The sequence below is a fragment of the Acartia tonsa genome, chromosome 1, assembly GCF_053477335.1.
Source record: "Acartia tonsa isolate MP-2025a chromosome 1, ASM5347733v1, whole genome shotgun sequence".
NCBI lineage: Eukaryota > Metazoa > Arthropoda > Copepoda > Calanoida > Acartiidae > Acartia > Acartia tonsa.
This window is the reverse complement of record NC_137260.1, coordinates 6,759,697-6,783,180: the sequence shown is the minus strand read 5'-3', so window position 1 is coordinate 6,783,180 and position 23,484 is coordinate 6,759,697. Positions and strand designations below refer to the sequence as shown.

Sequence of the window (23,484 nt, the reverse complement as noted above, 5' to 3'; positions counted from 1 at the left end):
ATGATAACAGTAAAATCTAAAAAAAGGGTGAAATGGGCCCACCCTACTGTACATTAGTGTGGCCCAAATGAAGGTCTAAATCGCTTTTCAATGTGCGTTATGTAAAAATAGGTTATGTATTGTTTGTAGATTTTAGCCCTATAATTGATTTTAAGAAAAAATCTATCGCTATCTCGTCAAATGCATATTTATTTTCACCTTCTTCTCCCCAAATTAAGAATGCCTTACACCAGATATAAAGCAAAACATAAAATTTTCTGTCTGTTTGTTTACAAACATTGAAATAAAATATTAAAATCACCAGGAATAAACATATGAATAAAGAAAGTATAAAAATTTATTTATGTACAATTACAATAATTTGGGAAAGCTAATTCATACTGCAAAATCATTGAAGAAAAATAATTAAAGATAAGCCTTACTCTTTATTCCTGGTTTAATAAAAAACAATCAAATTATTTTTTTGCAATATTAATTTTTTAATTAGTATGCTTTTTTTAAAGTTGAATATGAGAATAAGTATATTACATATTTTTTACCTTCATTTAATTTTTTATTTAAGTAAATTGTCTCCTAATTGGCGACAATGTCTGTTGAGCCATGAAATTTATTAAAAACACTTTTTCCTATTTTATGCCTTTAAAATGTATATTTTTTAGAGTTTTTTATCATTTCTCTTCTCATAAGACTAATAGCTACTGTTTTAGTTCAATTTCTTACATAAATTATCAATTTAAATAAAACAATGTTTTTAGACGATTTTCGGAATTATTCGACAGGAATGGCGGTTCTGCCTACTTTTTATAATTGCTTCATATTTGAACTCTAGTTACATTATTTTAGGTTGGCAGTTCTTTAATTATTTCTTGTTAAAATCATGAAAATATGAAGTTTTTGATAAAAAGCTTAAGATTGAAATTTCGAGATCAATTTTCATTGTAGAGAGGTCTAGTTTTCACTAAAAGGTCTACATTTGAGCCGGTAACAACTTCAAGGTAACTGCAAATTGATATGGCAAAGATTTAAAAATTCATGTTTTTTTTGGGCCAGTCTACTGTACATTGCGTACTATACTTAAGAATAATCTAAGGTTAGAGTGTGGTATTTTGGTAGGTTACAAAAAGCAATAATGATAGTCGACAAGATATCATTTAGTATTTGTTGACATTCTTATAGTAGAATAAGATTGAAAAATTTTTTTGGTGATATTTTAAGTATTTTAGTTTCTATCTAAGCTATAAAAAAAAGTATATAGAAATACATAATACAAAAAACTTTAAATAGGAAATGAGTCTAGGCGACCAAAGACCAGTAAGGTTAGATACTATCGAGAATAAGCCCATTTAGGTTTACAAAATGTATAGGGGTTCTATTCCTAATGATTTTTAAAGATTGGGGTGCTATTCTAGAAACCTAGAACATAAAGTAATATATTTGTATAGTATATAGATGGATATTAATTTCTTTATTTTGTAAGATGAAAACACCGAACAGAGATATCAAAGTTTAGATAAATTGATAGATAGATAGAAAAATAGGAGAAAAGATAGAAAATTTAAGAACACAGTAATAGTGTCTGACTGATTATGACGTAACAAAAAAAATTAGCCAATGAGAGGCAACTATAAATTTTACCATTGGTCAATAACGGCCTCTCATTGGCTAATTTTTTTTGTTACGTCATAATCAGTCAGACACTATTACTGTGTTCCATAGAGAAAATAATAAAAGAGAGAAATCGAGGTATTTGAAGGACTAAAATAGGCAGTGGGCCTAGAGGCCTATATTGAGCAATTGCCGCGCTGAATTTATAATGTTATTCCACCACTTTTCAAAATGGGAATATCTTGAAATTAAATATAATTTCAAGGCAATTATAGTTGCTGTTTGAAGCATAAATCTAATTTTTATAGGATGAAATAGAAATATTTTGAATTATCATCCATTCTGATGAAACCTAATGGAAGAATATAAAATTATCATTATTAATTTTTCATGACTTTGCTACTGACTTTAATCATAACACTCATTATTAGCTTATAAGATTTATATTGCAGTCTATCTAACTTATATTTTTTAATAAATAAACGTTTTTACAAATTTAATATGAACATTTGATTGTAAATTATAATAATCAGTTTTTCAGTGCCATCTAGCTTTGGATATAGAACTAGAATATCAAAGCGTTCATAAAATTTTATTTTGCCTGTATTTTTCTTGTTTTGGATTTTTGTCACTAAAGGGCAAAACCCTGAGGGGTAAATAACATCACTTGAAAATGTTAAAAATATTGTATAAACGAGTATTGTCTGAGAAAGAACATAGATAGCATTACAGATTATTCACTTATTTAGATTATTCAGTTATGAAATTTTTTATTTAATATTTAGCCTTAGTTTTAATGTATGTCTTTGAAGTAGACAACTAGCGAACCTGGTGGCTGAGAGCTAAACTATTAATTTTTTATTAGTAAACATTTAAAAGTTTTATCATGTTAATTAGATTTAAATATTACATTTAGGCTAATTTGAAAAAAAAATAAATTTTTGATCATAAAAGGTGAACCCTCCTATTTTTAAACTAGGCGAAACATACTTTTCTGCTGCACTAAGACCGTCCGCGGCTGTTTGTTTTTTAAGATTCTAAATCAAATTGTATTTAAAATATTTTCTTTAATTTTTTTAAAAACATAATAAATTACAGAAAAATAATAATAATTAATAAGATAAATTTTTTTAAATTTTTTTTTACATATATAGAATAGGTTATGATTAAGATGCAAAAAGCCGCGGACGGTTTAGATAAATAGCAGACAAATTATTTTAGTAGGGGGGAAGTAATATTTTACGATGAAATTGGGGTGAGTATTCATCCTCTTATCCTTTTTCCTTATGCTGTGTTCAAAATTTAAATGTTACCTCTAGAAGAAAATCTGACTGTAAATGGTGATGTGAACCAAACTGGTGTTGACTAGCTGAAGATACCAAGCCAGCTAGATGTCTTGACCTAGATAGATAGGTAGTTAGACATATAGTTAGATAGATAACTGGTGTTGACTAGCTGAAGATACCAAGCCTGCTAGATGTCTTGACCTAGATAGATAGATAGACATATAGCTAGATAGATAACTGGTGTTGACTAGCTGAAGATACCAAGCCTGCTAGATGTCTAGACCTAGATAGATAATTATAAAAATAGTTAGATATATACCAAGCTTGCTAGATGTCTTGACCTAGATAGATAGATAGACATACAGCTAGATAGATAACTGGTGTTAACTAGCTGAAGATACAAGCCTACTAGATGTCTTGAGTCCTTGACCTAGATAGTTAGATAGACATATAGCTAGATAGATAACTGATGTTGACTAGCTGAAGATACCAAGCCGGCTAGATGTCTTGATCTAGATAGTTAAATAGTTAGACATTTAGTTAGATAGATAACTGGTGTTGACTAGCTGAAGATACCAAGCCTGCTAGATGTCCTGACCTAGATAGATAGATAGTTAGACATTTAGTTAGATAGATAACTGGTCTTAACTAGCTGAAGATACAAGCCTGCTAGATGTCTTGATCTAGATAGATAGATAGTTAGACATTTAGTTAGATAGATAACTGGTGTTGACTAGCTGAAGATACCAAGCCTGCTAGATGTCCTGACCTAGATAGATAGATAGTTAGACATTTAGTTAGATAGATAACTGGTCTTAACTAGCTGAAGATACAAGCCTGCTAGATGTCTTGACCTAGATATATAGATAGATAGTTGGACATATAGTTAGATAGATAACTGGTGTTGACTAGCTGAAGATACCAAGCCTGCTAGATGTCTTGACCTAGATAGATAGATAGTTGAACATAGCTGTGTTGAAGCCTGGTAGATAAATAGAAAACCTGGATAGATAGATAAATAGAAAACCGGAATAGATTGATAAATAGAAAATCATTCTCCTATCTCAATATTTTTTCTTGAAACCGCAAGTTTTAAAAAGTACTAAAAATAAATTGCGCGCATATTAATTTTCTTGAACAAATAATTTCTGCACAATTAATTTACTTTCTAAAGAAACAAATAAAATGTAAAGCTCTTCTTTAAATATTTTTTTAAAATCCAAATATTTTTTCAGTTTTTTTATGATTTTACACTGATAGAACATAAGTCATTAAGTTTAAAATGTGTTTTAAATGAACCTAGGGACTTTCTGAGAATAATTATAAAGTTGCTACGCTTTCTAAATTATTTCTAAGTGTTACAGGAATCATGGTGCAAAGTTTGAAAACGATAGGACATTCTAACATGCATGAATCAACACTAACTACTATCCGGATGGACGGAATGACGTATTAATAGACTTATCATATAGAAATTTCGGTACGATGTCTAAAATTGTTCTTGTTGAAATATTTAATTTCTGGTCGACTAAATACCATGGCGTGAAATAGAAGATAAAATATTACGTATATTTTTAGCAATTTTTATGAGTTGTGAAGCTACTCTGAAACTAAGGCTTTTGTGTTAATAAAAAGAAATTTACGCAGTTGCCATGCAAATAGATCTGTAATTTTACAATTTGTCAAAAGATAATTGTTTTTTTTCTACACTTTTTATCGACAGTATTGTCCTTGTTTTATTACAAAACTCAAAACTTTTCTAGCAATATATATTGCCTTAAATGTTTATGTTTAAAAGAAGATTATCTTGTAATAGAATTGTTTTCCTTGAGATCTATGTTTTTTCTAGAACAATTAACTATTTTAAGTAGGTTATAGTCAATGTTCTTCCACCTACCTAAGAGTCTAGGGATGAAGTAGCTAATTACATAAAAATGAAAAAAAAAAAGTTTTTACCTAGCTTTAGTTTGTTCTTCTAATTCTCTAAGTCTTCTGTTATACGATTCAACCTACAAAAATGAAAATATCTTATTTTGTCTGTTTGTCTATTAATAGAACAAAACACTAGAGGGGGAAGGGGTTAGATAACTGTATGTTCCTTTCCCAAAGACCCTGTGCCCACCTACAATAGAGTCGGGAATACTAACACAGCCAAGTCGATACAAAAGAGTAGAAAGCATTTTGCTATGCCTGTCGTTTATGTCTGTCTTTGCCGTCTGTCCTTATGTCTATCTTCTTTGGATGTCTTATGTCTGTTTTTGTTCAGTCTATCCATTAATCAGATTGTCTGTTAGTCTCCTGTTTCAGTGTATTAGTTACTACTCTACAACTAGGGTATATACATACGTACCTGCTCCTTAAGCTTGGCGTCCTCACAGATGGCACTATCCTCGTCAAACTCGAGACAACCCACCCCATCAAGACGCTCCAGGTCCAGCCAGCCTCGCCACCGGACACACACACCGTTCAGGATGAAGGGAGCTCGTAGGTGCACCTGAAATAAAAAAAGGATATTTCAATGGATGTAGAATATATATGGATATTATGACAGGGGAAAAATTGTCACCAAATTAGGTTGCTAACATGGACTGAACATTATTTTTTGGTCAGTTCGGTCATCTTTTAGTCTAATATTTAGAATCAGGGAGGGACTGTAAATTTGTTTTAATACACACGTTCTTTCATTCGTTACCTGAAAACTTTGTTTTTTTTATCAAATCTTGATTGGTTGGTCATAACTTATCCACAATTGATTATAATCTACAGTAGGGTTGATTTATTTTATTTATCATAATTTGTCGTATATTGTTAAAATTATATCATTTTATTGCATTTTTCATATATACTCAAAGTAGAACAAATAAGCTAAGCTTGACACGCTTATAATTATTATAAAATTTTAGAGTCAACGTACTTTATATAATGGCTTGTGTCTAAAAACACTGTAAAAAATCAAGGGCAGCTACTCTATTAATAGGGTCTGTCCGTTAATATTGTTATAGGAGGGAAATAAACTAAAATTTGAATACTCTTATTCATTGGATGAAAACTTTGGGTACTTTTATTAATTCTTAATTGGTTGATCCAAACTCTTAAAGCAATTAGTTTAATCTCCAGAAAGGGTAATTTTGTTCATCATCATCACTAGTGGTGTAGATCAATGGATTGAATTAGAATTGAATTTATTTTTTACAGTGCTTTTAAATGACAATATGTATTTAATGTAATGATTAAGTTTAAAAACAAATATGTACATTATACATACATGTTATATGGAGAAAGGGGTAGGTCATTAGAATTTTTATTTATCGCATCGTATTATAGACAGTTTTCCGCGGATATTAAAATTAAAAGTCATAAGATTAAAACTTAGTTTATTAGCCCCCAGGGGCCAAATGCCCGCACTACCAAAACTGGTATTAATTTTATGATTTATGATGCTATACATGAATTTTAAGTATGGCTGAGAACTGGCTCTAATTAAGCGGATATTAATCGGTTTCGACGCCATACTGGAAAATAGTTTAACCCTTTCTTCATTCATAACACTTTTCTACTATCCAAGTATTGCAGACAGCAAATTCTTTGATCAACGACCTTTTCCAGCCTTTTTCTGGAAGTCCTAACTGATTTTGATTATTCGTACCCCTTACTTATACATCAAGGTCGCGCATCTGACATAGCAGCAGTAAGTTTTTAAATGTTTTAGCAAATTATGTAAGCCTATCCATACATCTCTGATATGTAATAAGTGATTAAGTTCAAATAAAAATTCATTATCTCTTACTTATGTCAATAAAATAAACAGAGAGAAATTAATTTTATTTAATTTAAAGCAGGTTGACATTTCTGTTTTCAATTGTAGCTTCTTATAAAAAATAATCATTCGAGGATTTTGGACATTGGATTGGAATTAGGACATTAGGAAGCATAAACAGAGCCTTAAACAAACCCAAGACTTAATTTGAGAAGTATAATCCTAAAATCATCCTGAGATTTCTCTTATAAGGGTGGAGGTATAACCCCCCCCCCCCTGGACCTATAAGAAGCTTCATTACAAAGGAGAACCATATCGGACCAAAGGCGAAATCCTAAGCTACATACTGAAACAAACAAAGACAGTCAAACATCCCGATACTTTGATATAAGAATTGGCATGTACTGTATAATCTTTTTAATTATCAGCTATTTAAATGAAATCGAATTTGACATATCAAAAAATTTAAAATTAATTTTGAATGAAAAATCCAGTCTAATTGACAGTAAATAATTCAAACAAAGCAGTAGGAGTTATTTTTTATCTATCCATTTAAACCAGGGACGAGGGATAGTAAAAGAATATGCTTTCTGATATTCATCCCCAATGATGATAAACAAAATATCTCTTCTTTAGATTAATATAATAGCCTATTAATCAAAGTCTATAAAGTTTTTGAGCCAACGAATAAAATAACGTAGTTATAAAACTTTGTAAACCAATGTAATTTACAATGCAATATCCCCCCCCCCCTGATTTACTAACAATTTTAGGCTACCAAAAGTAGAATCTAGTAAATAAAGTTTGAGGGAAGATACATTAATAGTTCATCGTGTCTTCCGATCATCAACATATTGATAAATTATCGAAAATTATCATTATCTAGCTATCCATCCCTATATCTACATATCTATCTATCTATCCATCCCCATATCGACATATCTATCTATCTATGCATTCCCATATCGACATATCTATCTATCCATCCATCCCCATATCGACATATCTATCTATCTCTTTCCCTATTAAAAAGCAAAATAAATCTCATACTGTGCAATAATTGGAGTGTTTTTTTTTCGCAACAAAAAATCATAATCAACTTTTATTGAAAGTTAAGGGGGAAATGGGTTAGAGGTGTTTCTTCGATAAAGCGGATAAAACAATAAAATCTATAAATAAAAACGCAAAACGTATTAATGTTCCATTACATATCCTATTATATAAAGTAGTAAGCTTTTTTTCTCTGTAACGAAGGATCTCACTCACCGCTGAACCGATTTAGTTCTCCTTTTCAAGGAATCTTCAAATATATCCCAGGATAGTTTTAGGCTATTTCATTTCCGGATTTATGTTTTGGGATGGTTTTAGGCCATTTTTTTGCCATTTCCTAGCTCTTGAAATACAGAGCGACTAGATGCTAGGGGCACAGCCGCTAGTTAGGTTAAAAGAAACGTCTTAAGCTGATTTAGATTATTTATTTAAATGATATATATCGAAATTTCGATGATTTATAGTTTTTGGTGTTATTGAAAAACTTTCTGATTTGTTCGTCTAATGATGCTTTTTTTGATCAGTAATAAACTCTTTTTTTCTTATATTTTATCTTCGTTAAGGTTGTATGTTTGACTTTAACAAAACGGTCGATAAAAATCACTTGAAAAGAAAAGAAAACTACTTTTAACATATTAATGCCCCCCCCCCCCCCCCCCGTCTATGATTACAAAATTACAAAATCAATGTCTAATGGTTTATCAATGTTTGTAAGCCAACAAATAGCAGAATGAGGATGTTATGAAATCTTCTTTCTGTCCTAAATTGTACCTAATCGTTTTAGTTATTAATAAATTTTCGTATTTATCATAAAAATTGGGGGGGAATCTATGAAGAGAAAGCGAAATTTGGGACAAAGGCGTGATGCTATGATCGATATGATATTAATTGGATGTTACACCAGATTTTCATATCTATAATACAAAGTAGCTTGATGTCTGTCCGTCTATCTGTCCGTCCCTTAAGATCTCGGTAACCACTGAAGCAATCAGATTCTACTCTTCAGGGTATATACCTGTTCTGTGGTGGTTTTAAGCTATTTTCTTGGGGGGGGGGGTGGAACTCCCGCCCCCCAAAAAATTGTTTTCTGGGGAAACTACTTAACATAAAATGGCAGCACCAGAAATACTTAATTTCCTAAGAATTACCTCTTAGGGCAAAGACCCTAGCGGCTAGGAGCGAAGCCTCTAGTGCTCTTATAAAGAGATACTTGAAGCTGGCTGAAAAAACTTTACCCCGCATAGACCCCATTTACCCTTTTACTGGATGAACGAACTGACCAATAAATAAGGACCACTGTAGCAACCTAAATTAACGACAAATTTTCCCTTGTCAATATATCCACGTATATCAGATCTATTGTGATGCTATGGTAATGATCGTTTACCGATGATTTATCAATATATTTTGATAGCTAGATACATCAATAGATAGATAGATATATCAATACGGGGGATATATAGATAGGGCAATAATGATCGTTTTACGATGATTTATCAATATGTTGATGATCGAATGACATTATAACAATAAAGCGTTTATATAACGTATATTCATATTGTAGGGTGTATAAAATAGGAAAAGAGGGAGGAGACAATTGACTGCAATTTATACGGGTACCAAAAGTTTTATTAATACATTTTCTCATTCGTTGGCTTAAAAACTTTGAGGATTTGTTATTTCAATATGCAGAAAGGATAGTTTTGTTATTATCATTATAATACCAAGTAGAATATTTCCAGCCAATTTTATTCCAGATTATATAGATACCTGCAGCTGCGCCCCTAGCATCTAGGGGCTCTATATTCGAAGGGCAGAAAAATAGCCTAAATCCCTACTCATACTTATTTTTAAAAAATCAAATAGCCTAAAACCATCTCAGAGCCTGTAAGAAGCTTCACTGTAAAGAAGAACCATATCGGTTCAGCGGTTAGCGAGATCCTTCGCTACAGACAAAAAAAGCTTATTACTTTATACTATAGGATACATAGGTAGATTAATACAGGGTTCTAAAAGGATAAGACAATGGCCAAAATTGATTTACATCCCCAATGATGATACACAAAATTATTCTTCTTGTAGATTAAAATTAGTGGCTAAAACGCTAGAACAACTATCTTCATGAATCAACCAATCAAAATTTATTAAGTCCTAAAGTTGTTAAGCAAACGAGTAAGAAAACGTTATTATAAAACTTTGGGGACTAGTGTAATAAACAGCCATTGTCCCATCTCTATCTGATTAAATACACAACGTATACATACATTAATACATATATATGAACGAATAAACCTAGGCTATAATAAGAGTAGCTAATTGTTTGTTATGCCCAATATCAGTGTTTCCATGGAGAGGGATAGGAAAACATGGAATGTAAATTATACTGGTCCCCAAAGTTTTTATTAATATGTTTCTTAATTCGTTGGCTTAAAAACAGTGGTTACTTTCATAAAAACCATTTACTCTGCAGAAGGGGTAATTATGTTTATCATCATTAAATGATTCCATTAACGCTACATGTAAATTATTACCAGGGATCTTAATGGATAAGATACTGTGCGATAACTTGATGTAAGTACAATGCAATTTACGATAAACAAAATTACCCCTTCTTTAAATTAAACTTAAAGTTTAGTAGGACATAGACACTGATAATTTGTACAATTCAATGAAGATTTAATAAAAGCACCCAAAGTTTTTGACTAAAGAATATGATTACGTAGGTATTAAACTTTGGGTACCACTGTAATTAACGGTCACCAACCTTCTAACGAAAAAGTAAATATTAGACTAAAATATCCCTCGATGTCCTTGCTAAAAATGTAATCTAGTAAAAGTGCCAAATAAACAGTAAGTGGGACAGATACCCAGCAGTCCCAGAATGTACGCAAGTTTATAAAGTACCAAGACAAATAACCACTAAAGGGCTTTTGGCAGTTTATTACACTAGTCCCCGAAGATTTTCTTACTTGTTGGCTCAACAACTTTGGGAAATTTTTATTAAGCTGTGGTCGGTTGGTTCATTAAGTTGAGTGTCCAAACGTTTTAACTATTAATTGTAATCTAAAAGAGGAGTACTTTAATGTATCATCATTGGAGATGCACATCGATTTATCGGCCATCGTCTTATCCCTTACATCGCTGAAAATACTATTCCTCAAAGTTTAATTAATATTCTGTTCTGTAAATTTCAACAAATATTTGTAAAACTCGATAAAAGAACTACATGTACAGAATATGAACTGTACAAAATCAGTCACTGAATTTGCCTGTCATCACAGTAAGGCATTCATATGGTATATGTTAGTGTTAGATATAATTTCATTATACCTAACATTGATATATGAAGTAGAGAAAAAGTTACACGATGTATGTTTTTATCTATTATTTTATGTTGTTCTTTCAGTGATCTTAAGGAATAAGACAATAGACGATAAATTGATATACATCCCCAATGATAATACAAAAAGCTACCCCTTTTGTAGATTAAACTGTTGGTTTAAAAGTGTGAACACTAGTAGTACCCATACTGAGTACCCAACGTTTTAGAGCCAATGAATAAGATAACGTGATAATAAAACTTTGGATACCAGTATAATTTACAGTTCAAAATGTCCCCTCCCTCTCATTGTAAGAATAAATATTTTTTTCTTTCTTCCTAAAAGAGAAAATATGCGACTGAGACAGAGATATAACTACTGAAGGATAATTATTAATCTTGACCTCCCTAGGTCATACTAAAGACGTTGAAAATATATCCTACTTCTGCAAAGTAAGAGAAATGACAGTACTAGTAAGATCAAGGAGAATGCCTTGAACTAAATAAAGATAATGCTTTTATAAAAGTAACAGGGTGCTTGTCTATCTCTCTATATGTCGGAAGGCTTAAAATGGGCCGTTATGGTTCTCCTTTACAATGAAGCTTATTATTGGTCTAAACTTACTTTTGGGTAAGATGTCTGCACCCTCTTAAAAAAAATCACCCCATAAAAATAACCATATGATAATTGCAAATATTATTTTTTCTTGAGAAAACTTGTATATGTCTTATTTTGTAGGGGGAAATTAATTAGTATTAAGAATTTCAAACTTGCTATTATATCCCTCATTTAAACCAATATAATTTTCATAGAAATAGTAATAGTTATATTGGTGCTTTCCTTAAAAACCTGCGGTTCCCTAACCCTGCGGTGCCCTAAACCCTGCGTGGCTATACAATATAACCTAACCTAACCCAAGTAAAATACAAATGGGGTTGGGGATGGGGGTTTCCGTGCTCGAATAGATGATTTGATGGAAAGAAACCAACCTTTTTACAACACACATAAGAGAGTCTTTTTTCAACTTATAGCCTTATTCCTTCATCTATAAAACACACATACATACAATACATACGGTTTAAACATTAAATAGGGAAGAAAAGAAAAAAATAGAGAATTATAGAGAGAAAAATAGAAGAAGAAGTATGAAATGGAGGGGGGGAGTTTAACAAAAGAGAGGTAAAGAGAAAAAGTAGATAGAACAGGGAGGTACGGGACAATGGATTGCAATTTATACTAATGACCAAAGTTTAAAAACACGATCTCTCACTTACTAGGTAGCTTAAAAACTGAATTTTTTTTGAAGAATTTTGATTGATTGGGTCAAAATTTATAGAAATGATGATTTTGTTCACTATCATTGGGGATGTAAAACACATTATATGAAGTGTTTTCGTCTTATTTATTCCCAACCCCAAATAGACTTAGTATCCTATACAGAAATCCGAAATTTGTCTGTTGAAAACCTTTCAATTACCACAACTTCCCTAATCACTAAATAATTAGGCATACACGATATTCAAATTCTAATATTATATCAATTAATTTCTATATCTATCTATTTATTATTTTGTTCGTACGTTTGTCTCTCTATTCTCTCTCTCTCTCTCTCTCTCTCTCTCTCTCTCTCTCTCTCTCTCTCTCTCTCTCTTTTTCTTTCTCTCTGTCTCTCTCTCTCTATGTCTCTCTGTCTCTCTCTCTCTCTGTCTCTCTCTGTCTCTCTCTCTCTCTCTCTCCTAACTCTCTCTCTAACCCCCTCTCTCTTTCTTTCTCTCTCTTTCTCTCTCTCTCTCCTCTCTCTCTCTCTCTCTCTTCTCTCTCTCTCTCTCTCTCTCTCTCTCTCTCTCTCTCTCTCTCTCTCTCTCTCTCTCTCTCTCTCTCTCTCTCTCTCTCTCTCTCTCTCTCTCTCTCTCTCTCTCTCTCTCTCTATATATATATATATATCTATCTTAGTAATAAAAGTACTAAAACCTATTGAAACGTAACTAAAGCAGTAAAACTAACAATCCTAAAAAAATAGCCATTACTTTCTTTCTAAAGCAATATGTTATTTTTAACATAATTTCTTAATTTTATAGTATGTATGTAGGAAACCTGGGAGGGAGGGGTAATTGGACTGTAAATTTTAGTGATACCCAAAGTTTAAATTTGGCTTGATTGGTTGTTTCCAAAAAGCAGTGTTTAAACATATCAACCAAAAATTTTAATATTGTTGTATTGATTAGGAATCTACATCAATCGTTCATCCCCGAGAAATATAGATAAATTGATGGATAAATGGATAGATAGAGAAATGAATAAATAAATGGATAGATAGATGAATAAATAGATGGATAGATAGATGAATAGATAGATGGATAGAAAATATTTAATTAAGAAATGGCTGGATGGATAATTAGAAGTGATATACTACGGGTTCTTTTTAACCTTAGTACATACTTACATATTTTTTATATAAAATCCGATTTACAAAATTTCATGACAATAAATAAGCATTGATTTAATTATATTATAAAATATTATAATACGCTTTCATCATGATATAAAAACATTAAATTAACTGATTTTTTTTATTGTATTAATACAGTAAAAAATAATTAATTATTATGTGGTTCGAAATGAAATTTATTCCAGTATGGCTCCAAATCCAATTTATTTCAACTGAATTAAAACCAGTTTTAAGTTATACTCAAAATTATAAAAAAAATGATGGCCCGGGTCTTCTACTAAAAGATCTATCTATCTACCTCTAAATAACTAACTATCTATCTATCTATCAATTTGTCTGTAATTTAATTTCCATAAAATCATTACTAGCAAAGTCCCTAATTATTTATCAATTTCCCTAAGTCTACAAAATTATAACTTAACCCTAGAATTAAACAAGGAAAATAACATCTATAAAAACGAAGCTCAGAAAATCAGACAGGCAAACGATCAATATTTCTAAGAAAGTTCTTAAATAATTCAATTTAATGCTAAGTATACATGTGCATTATTAAGAACTTATTACCAGAGAGGGGACTATGGGCTGTTTATTACACTAGTCTCCAAAGTTTTATTATAACGTTTTCTTATTCATTGGCTGAACATCTTTGGGGACTTTTGGTGCATTTTGATCGGTTGATTAAAATGATTGTTCAAACGATTCAACCACTAATTTTAATCTACAGAAGGCGTAATGTTGTGTATCATCATTGGGGATGTACATCAATTTCTCGTTCATTGTCGTATCCCTTTAGATCCTTGCAAATTACCCCTTTATTAAGCAAACAGTTAAAGTAAATTTAGATAAGCTTTGCTCCTTATAAATCAACAAGTAAGGTTATTATAATGTTTATAATTTGTAAATTAAAAAAATTATACTTACTTATGTAATAATAGTTATCGGGATAATATAATCATTATTAAATAACTCCCCTTTTTATATTCATTTCCCTTCAGTTACAAATAATATTTATTTTACTTAATTTTTTTATTTAGAAAAATTAATATTTTATTGTGCTATCTATGTATCTCTCCATATATTCTACTATCCATTAGGGTGGGTCGATTTTGGAATTTCACATTAGTAGACATTGGCAAGGGTTACTGGGCCAATATAAAACCCTGTAAAACTTGAAAGAGGTTTTTAAAGCCAAAAACAACTGGCGCGCGGGGGGTATAAAATGTGCCCGCCCCCTTATAAAACCAAAAATTGAAATTCCATCAAACACAGGCATGTTGCATATCAAAATAACCGCATTGAAATGCTGATTACAGATCTGAAAATCGTTTCGAAAAATATTGATTCAGTCTGAAATGATTTTCAAATAACCTACTAAAATGAACAATTTTGACTAAATCAGCTGTTTTTAGGTACTTAATGAGATCTTATTCGAACTAGGAGCAATATTTTTGAAAACGGTTTTCAGATTGGCAATCAGCATTTCAATGCGGTCATTTTGATATGCAACATGCCTGTGTTTGAAGGAATTTAAATTTTTGGTTTTATAAGGGGGTGGGAAATATTTATACCCCCCGCGCGCCGGCAGCCATAATAGCCAAGTCACTTTTGAAACTTGAATGGGGCTTATCATACATATATATGACTTCCACAACTTATGATAACAGTAAAATCTAAAAAAAGGGTGAAATGGGCCCACCCTACTATCCATATATTATTTTATATATCCATGCATGCATTTACTTATATATCCATTTATTTATAAATCCATCCAATGCAGGGTAGTTTTGTTTATTATCAATTAGGATGTAGATCAATTCATCGTCCATTGTCTTATCCCTTAATAGCCATGGAAAATCTCCATGTGTTTAAAATCAGGGGTCTAAAGGGATAAGACAATGGCCGATAAATTGATGTACATCCCCAATGATATTATACAAATTACCCTGTCTGTAGTTTACAATTATTAGTTGAAACGTTTGGACGCCTAACTTAATAAACTAATCAATTAAAATTAAACGTAAGTCCATAAAGTTGCTAAGCAAGCGAAAAAGAAAACGTTTTTATATAACTTCGGGGACTAGTGTAATAAACAGCCCAGTGTCCATCCCTCCCTCCCTGGTTTAAAATAATGCAAATAAAATTGATTTGTCCCGCGCCTCGATACAAATGCTCTGCAAATGGTTTTAATTGTGTCTATTTCAAAAAAGCAGGAATCTTAAGGGATAAGAAAATGAACGATAAATTGATATACATTCCATTGGTAAATAATAGTATCGTTTATAGTCCATTTTTACATCTCGATATCTATCTATTATTTTGTTTATCTGTTTGTTACTCTCCATTAAGAGATATAAGTTTTCCGGAATTTTAATGTAGGGAGGAGATTTGAAATCTGCATCAAATTTTAAGGATTTTTTATAAAATTCGTTTTTTGTATAATTCTTTATCTAAAAGCGGAAATACAAATTAAGTTGATTAATTTTGGCATCCGTGATTGGTGGATTTAAAAAATCAGCGCTCTGATTGGATGTCGTACATCATTCAACCAATTAGAGCGCAGGTAGTTTAAAATCCACCTATCCTATTGGTCAAAATTAATTAACTTAATATGTATTTCCGCTTTTAGATAAAGAATTATACAAAAAACGAATTTTATAAAAAAATCCTTAAAATTTGATGCAGATTTCAAATCTCCTCCCTACATTAAAATTCCGGAAAACTTATATCTCTTACTCTCCATATTCATATCATCCTATCTATCTATCTATCCATTTATCTATCTATATATAATACAAAGTAGAATGATGTCTGTCCGTCTGTCTGTACCTGTAGAATTATACAAAAAACGAATTTTATAAAAAAAATCCTTAAAATTTGATGCAGATTTCAAACCTCCTCCCTACATTAAAATTCCGGAAAACTTATATCTCTTACTCTCCATATTCATATCATCCTATCCATTTATCTATCTATATATAATACAAAGTAGAATGATGTCTGTCCGTCTGTCTGTACCTTAAGATCTCGGTAACCACTGAACTGATCGGATTCTACTCTTCAGGGAATATACTTACTGGTCCTGTGGTGGTTTTAGGCTATTTTCTTGGGGGGTGGGACACCCACAACCCCCCCAAACAACAGAAAAAAAATCCCCCTCAATTTTTTTTAAAACAGAAAGTAGTGGGGTTACCTTAGTGAGGATACTTAATTTTTTTAAAAACTTGGGGCAAAGCCCCTAGAGGCTAGGGGCGAATCCGCTAGTGTATACTACATTGTGGTACCAATTTGACAATTTTCAATCCCTAATAGGCGAAACGATTTTATTTAACAGTTTGATATAGGTTTTAGATATAGATTGATAATATTGATTTTATCATTACATTTTTTTGGTAGAGTTTAACCTTTTCCTGTGTATAGAATAGCTTAAGACCTGCCCTTGGAAAATACAAAGCATTTATCACTATAGCTTTTTCTAAAAGGGATAAGACAATGGCCGATAAATTAATATGCAGATGCTACTACACATAATTACCCCTTCTGTAGATTAAAATTAGTGATGAAACGTCTGAATACCTAACTCAATTAGACAACCAATCAAAATTCACTAAGTGACTGTCCCCAAAATTGGTAAGCCAAAACATTATTCAAAACTTTGGGGACTAGTATAATAAACAGGCCATTGTTCCCTCTGTCTCTGGCTTTATCACCTTTAAAATAGCCTGAAACCATCCCTTGACAAAAATCTCCATTTATTCCTCTATTTTGTGTATCTTTATTGCGAGGGGGAAATTATCAACATATTGTAGAATTATAGAACATACCATAAATTCTAAAATTTTTATATTAGATAAACCCGAAGTAGTCATGGATCTGAAGGGATAAGACAATAGACGATAAATTGTCGTTCACAACCATATTATGATAAACATAATTATCCCTTCTGTAGATTAATGTTGGAAAAGATTGGACACTACAAGTTTCATTTCCCAATCAATGTACCCAAAGTTTTCAAGCAAATCAATGTGAGATCAAGTGTACAAAACTTTGGTTACCAGTATTATTTTCAGTCCAATGTCCCCACCCTGACTGGTAACTAATGTAGTAATTATGTTGTAAATATCTTAGATTATCAAATTCATTAGCTAATGAACATGTAGTTCTGCAATTGTTCAAAATATAATGGCTCTATCGATTTTAAACTTTTATGAAAGTTTCTTTATAATATATTTATCTTATTTAAATGCCTTTAAAACTAAACCTTTTATACTGGTTTAACCCTTACAGATCGGGCCCCAATTCCCACCTTAATAGATCGGGGGGGGGGGGGGTCATATTGACCCCCCCCCTCTATCTCGGCTTCTGTTACAGATAAAGACGTAAAATTTTTTCCTGGAGGTTCATGTGTATTTTTAGAGAAAATTACTTTTTCTAGTCATAGCGGTCAGGCCGCTCCTTAGCCGCTTTTTAGCGGCCAGCCGCTAAATTTTAAAACAGCTGTAGAGCGGCCAATTTTGCAGCTAGGATGATCAAATTTTAGGACGAACTTTTATTTTTCATAACAAAAAAAATACTTTTTCTGATCATCAACGAAAAACGGCAAAAAACGGAAACCGCCATTTTCGGCGGTTACGGCGGTAAAACGGCGGTTGGCGGCGCCAATTAATATTTTAAACCGTTTATTGTTGCTCAAGAATTTACCAAAAAAATGTATAGGTCTCTAGCTGTAATAGAAGCCACGATATTCATGATATATGTTTGTAGTAAAAGTCGGACAAAAATCGGTCATAAAGTCGGTCAGGGTGCGGTCAAACGGTCATAACACCACTTTTCTCATAAGGTCATTGATATCTCAGTATTCACAAAAAAATTTAGGTTCTTACCTTATACACAAAAGTCATAATGTAGAAATTAAGATTTATTTAGAATTTATTTTTAATTTTGGTGCTACCCAACCGACTTTGACCGGACACCACGACCGACACAGACCAGATATCCTAATAAAATCAACTCTTGCCGACGCATAATTACTAAACTTAAAAAGTCATGAAGTCACAGCACTCCATCTTACCTACAAAAAAAATGACATTGAAAAACTAGAGGGGGGGGGACAATATGACCCCCCCCCCATCTGTAAGGGGGCCTGTTTGTCTGTTCAAACGGATAACTCTTAATGTAATTATAGCCTTGTTAGACTTGTGCTATTGATTTCAAAGTTAGCATGATAATTTATGTAAAAGAATTAGAAAAAAATGGGTTTTCAACATTATTTAACGTTATAAAAACTATTATATTAAGTTTATTTTTTCATGTATGATAATTAGGACGATAGGGTGCAATGTTATAAGCAAAGCATATCTATTCAAAACTAAAATAAATCGTTACTTTTGTCAAAATATACCATGCGTAGCACTTCGATAATTTGATCAAACACTCTATTTTTGACCAATGACCTTTTCTGTATGTTTATTGATTGTTATTATAAGCTTTAATAATATGTTAATCATATATGTATAGAGGTGTGTGTGATTGCTTCCGTAAAAATAGCTTAACTGTTCACTGTTTGATAAATAAATGTATAACCCAGACAACAACATGGACTAAGTGGTGGAGACACTTTTCGTCTGCTAGCATATATCTATCTTTTTTTTACAGGGACTTAACTGTGTTTATAATTTCGACTATAATAGCTGATTTCAAAGAACCAATTTAAAATCGGGACAGGGTCCTCGCCCTGTGGGCAGAGTTACATCATATAGCTCATGCCCGCTTTATTAATTTACTCTAATATATTTAGTAAGTAGTAACATATGATTCCAAATTGTAGACGATAATTTCCTAATTATACTTATCCTAAGAAATGCAACCGTTTATAGCTCACTCAATATAAAAAATAGCTGTCCCGTCGTACCTATATCAGTACATTTTTTGTCCTATAACGTGGTCGGACTGTCCCAACATTGGGTTCTTATTGGTCCAATTAAGTCACTGTTCTTCTTAATATTTTACGGAAGTGTGGGCGAACTGTATTGTAAATAGCGTTTAATCAATAAGGATTTATTAATTCATATTCTATATAGCATGCTTATTAATAGCAAGGCTACTCTATAATTAAGGTTTTTCCGACAGTACTTTCACGCCGAAAGGGAAATATGATAGTATTAATTCTTATTTTATGTTATATTATTGAGCCTCTAGGTGCACTAGGGGCGATTTCTTTTTATAAGGTGGAAGTATTCTCCTCCAAAATAGTAATAAACATTTCCTTGACATTTAAGAAGCTTCACCATAAAAAAAGAAAATATTGATTCAGCGGTTAGCGAGATCTAAATCTACAGTCAGACAGATAGACAGACATCATATTACTTTTACGAAAGGATCATTTTTCCAAATGATATTATTTCACTGTAAAATATTTTACTGTTCTTTTTTGGTTGTTATTGCTGCGTTATTTATGGATATAACCTTTCTTGTTAATTGATATGTATTATATTGATAAATATGTCAACATGAATTTACTTTATATTAAGTCAGGGAGGAAATGGATATGATATCTGAAGAAAAACTATTCCAAGAAGTATGGCTTCAAAACCGTTTAATATCCGGTGGATTAGAACCGATTTTCAGTCATACTGAAATGTATTACATTGTATTACAGACAACTTTCCACGAATATAAAAATAAATATCAAGGAATTAATGTCAGTTTTGGTAGACTTGGCCTTCGGTCCCTCGGGGCACACAAAACTGGTTTTAGTCTTATAATTTTCCATTTTATATCCGCGGAAAGCTGTCAATAAATAACTATTCTTTTATTGCTATATCCTTGCATTCCACGGAGTTCACTTTATAATTATTTATTGCTTTTTAATCAGCTTTGCATAGATTAACTTTGGAAAAAGGTGTTTTCATAATGTAAACAAAAATTATTACTTTCAAAAGTAGCTTTTTTTATATATGTTTATTAAGCTATAAAAATTGGAAAGAATTTTAATGAATATAATAGATTTGAAATCTGCATAAAATTTTAAGGATTTTTTTTTTAAAAATTCGTTTTTATATAATTCATTATTTAAAAGCGCAAATCCAATTCAAGTTAATAAATTTTGAACAATAGGATAGATGGATTGGAAACTACCTGCGCTCTAATTGGTTGAATGATGTACGTCACTTAAGCTTCTCCAATCAGGGCGCAGATAGTTTTCAATCCACCAATCACAGATGTCAAAATTATTTAACTTAATTTGTATTTGCGCTTATAATTAAAGAATTATACAAAAAACGAATTATATAAAAATTCCTTAAAATTTTATGCAGATTTCAAATCTATAATATTCATTAAAATTCTTTCCAATTTTTATAGCTTAATGTTTATATTTATAGTTACAAAGAAAAATATTATATTAAGTGATGTTTTTTGTCCGTTTAGATCTCCAATTCAGAGAGGTTTTAATTAAGTCCTAGGATGGTTTTAGGCTATTTTACTCACTAGAATAAAAAACATATGAAATAAACATACTTGGGCCTTAATATAAAATCAATAATCTTTAAAATGTGGTAATTTCTCCCCAAATGTTATTCTATCAATCTATCTATCTATCTATCTATCTATCTATCTATCTATCTATCTATCTATCTATCTATCTATCTATCTATCTATCTATCTATCTATCTATCTATCTATCTATCTATCTATCTATCTATCTATCTATCTATCTATCTATCTATCTATCTATCTATCTATCTATCTATCTATCTATCTATCTATCTATCTATCTATCTATCTATCTATCTATCTATCTATCTATCTATCTATCTATCTATCTATCTATCTATCTATCTATCTATCTATCTATCTATCTATCTATCTATCTATCTATCTATCTATCTATCTATCTATCTATCTATCTATCTATCTATCTATCTATCTATCTATCTATCTATCTATCTATCTATCTATCTATCTATCTATCTATCTATCTATCTATCTATCTATCTATAGAATGTGTCTAGAATTTATTGGCTTGTAGTGAATGCAATAATGGATAAAATTAGCTCTCAGCTACAGGGAAACATTAGAGTTATAATAGATAGAGGATATTTTAATAATAGATATTTCATAGATTGATCAGATACAGTGAGTTAGGGGACATTGGTTTGTTTATTATACTAGTTTTAAAATAACGTTTTCTTATTTGTTGGCTTAACAACTTTGGGGACTTATATTGAATAGTTGGTTCATTAAATTTAAAGTCCAAACGTTTCAACCACTAATTGTGATCTATAAAAAAAGGTTATTTTTGGTATCATCATTGGGGATGTAACCCTTTGGATCCCTCGTTTAGATAGATAGATAAATTAAAGACTAAAAAAATATTAGACCCGAATCTAATATTAAGTCTATTGTATCAACCTACCACCTTTCCCAATAGAAAAAATTAGATGACACCAAATTAACCCCTCCCCTTCTCATTTCTTCAATTGGTAGGGGGGAATTTACAGGAAGGAAGGGGACATTGGACTAGAAATTAAATTGGTACACGTTCCCTCATTCGTTGGCTTGAAAAGTTTGGGGATTTTTCAAATCTTAGTTCATACTAAAAGTACCCAAACTTTTGCATTAATAATCTAATCTATATAGAGCATACCTTGGGCTTGAGGTGCCTGAGATTTAACAATAGTTAGGTTAGGTTAAGTTTACAACTTATTTCCTTTTTCTTTATTGGTTTTATTTCATAACATTATTTATTTCTCGACTTCGATATTCTTAATAGAATGAACGTAATATTTTTTTTTCTTCTGGAACTTCTAAGTTCTCCTTTTCAGGAAGGTTTTGTATTGGTTGGGTAGGTTTTTTTTATAGATAGATAGAAAGATAATTACATAGATAGAAAATTGAGAGAAAGAAAGAGATTAAACCAGAGAAAAAAGTGTGTGTGAGAGGGAGAGAGAAAAAGAGACATTTATTTTTAGATAGATAGATAAAAAAATAGATAATAAAGGATAGATAAATAATAAGATAAATAGAAAGATATATTGATAGAACAATAGATAAACAAGGATGACAACATCCATAAAAGCGAAGCACTGAAACGGTAGGACAAACGGACTTTAACACTTGTATAGTGTCAGAACTGAATAATCAGAATATAAATATATAAGAGTCGAAGCAAAATTATAAGTAAATTTGTTGAAGAACTTCTAGATACAGAATGTTTATGGACATACTTACATTTTTATGACTTGATTATAGAGATGCTTCGCTTATAATATTGTACTTTGTTGTCCTAGGAATCATTATTAAAAAAATCAGATCAATCGGATAATTTTATCTGATACAAATTTTGTTGTTAAAAAGTTGAAAATCAACATGTTTAAAATGGACGTACGACATTCTAGTAACGATTATAGAATTGCCACGCTTTCTAAATCGTACCTAACTAATACAGGAATCACCAGCAAAGTTTGAAATCGATTAAACCTTTCTAACATGACTAAATTAACGAAATAAGCTATCCGTTATAGACGTACGGACGGACGGACCGACCCTAATTATAGAAAAGCTTCGCTTTAAAAAATAGGGAGATAGAGACACGGAAAGATTGAGAAAAAATTTAGAGAGAGAGAGAGAAAGAGACACGGAAAGATTGAGAAAAAAATAGAGAGAGATAGAGACACGGAAAGATTGAAAAAAAATAGAGAGAGAGAGAGAGAGAAATAAAGAGAGAAAATAGAGAGGAATCTGGAGACAATCTGACAAAAGAGTTGTCATTAATGAGGATATTGATTTAATTTCCTCTTACATTCTTTCTCCAGGACACGCTATCTATCTAACAATCTTTGATTTAAATATATCTATCTATCTAACAATCTTTAATTTAAATATATCTATCTATCTATCTCTCTCTCTATCTCTCTCTTACTAAGACCTTGATGTCTTAACTACCATTTCATGAGGGTAACTGTTTTTTCAAGTAGAGAAAAAGATAATATATGATATTGATTACCATTAATTTGTACA

General features: G+C 31.2%; 1 protein-coding gene across 1 annotated transcript in view; it reads right to left on the bottom strand.

Annotated features, from left to right (window-relative positions):
• The window catches only part of LOC145307363 (protein big brother-like), a 140,443-nt gene that overhangs the window by 18,960 nt on the left and 97,999 nt on the right, over positions 1-23,484 (bottom strand). The window contains exons 5-7 of the mRNA XM_080149785.1: positions 5,242-5,385; positions 4,848-4,900; positions 2,919-3,006 (exon numbers count right to left, since the gene is read on the bottom strand). Coding sequence (XP_080005911.1) covers positions 2,919-3,006; positions 4,848-4,900; positions 5,242-5,385 — 285 coding nt within the window. The remainder of the gene's footprint in view (positions 1-2,918; positions 3,007-4,847; positions 4,901-5,241; positions 5,386-23,484) is intronic.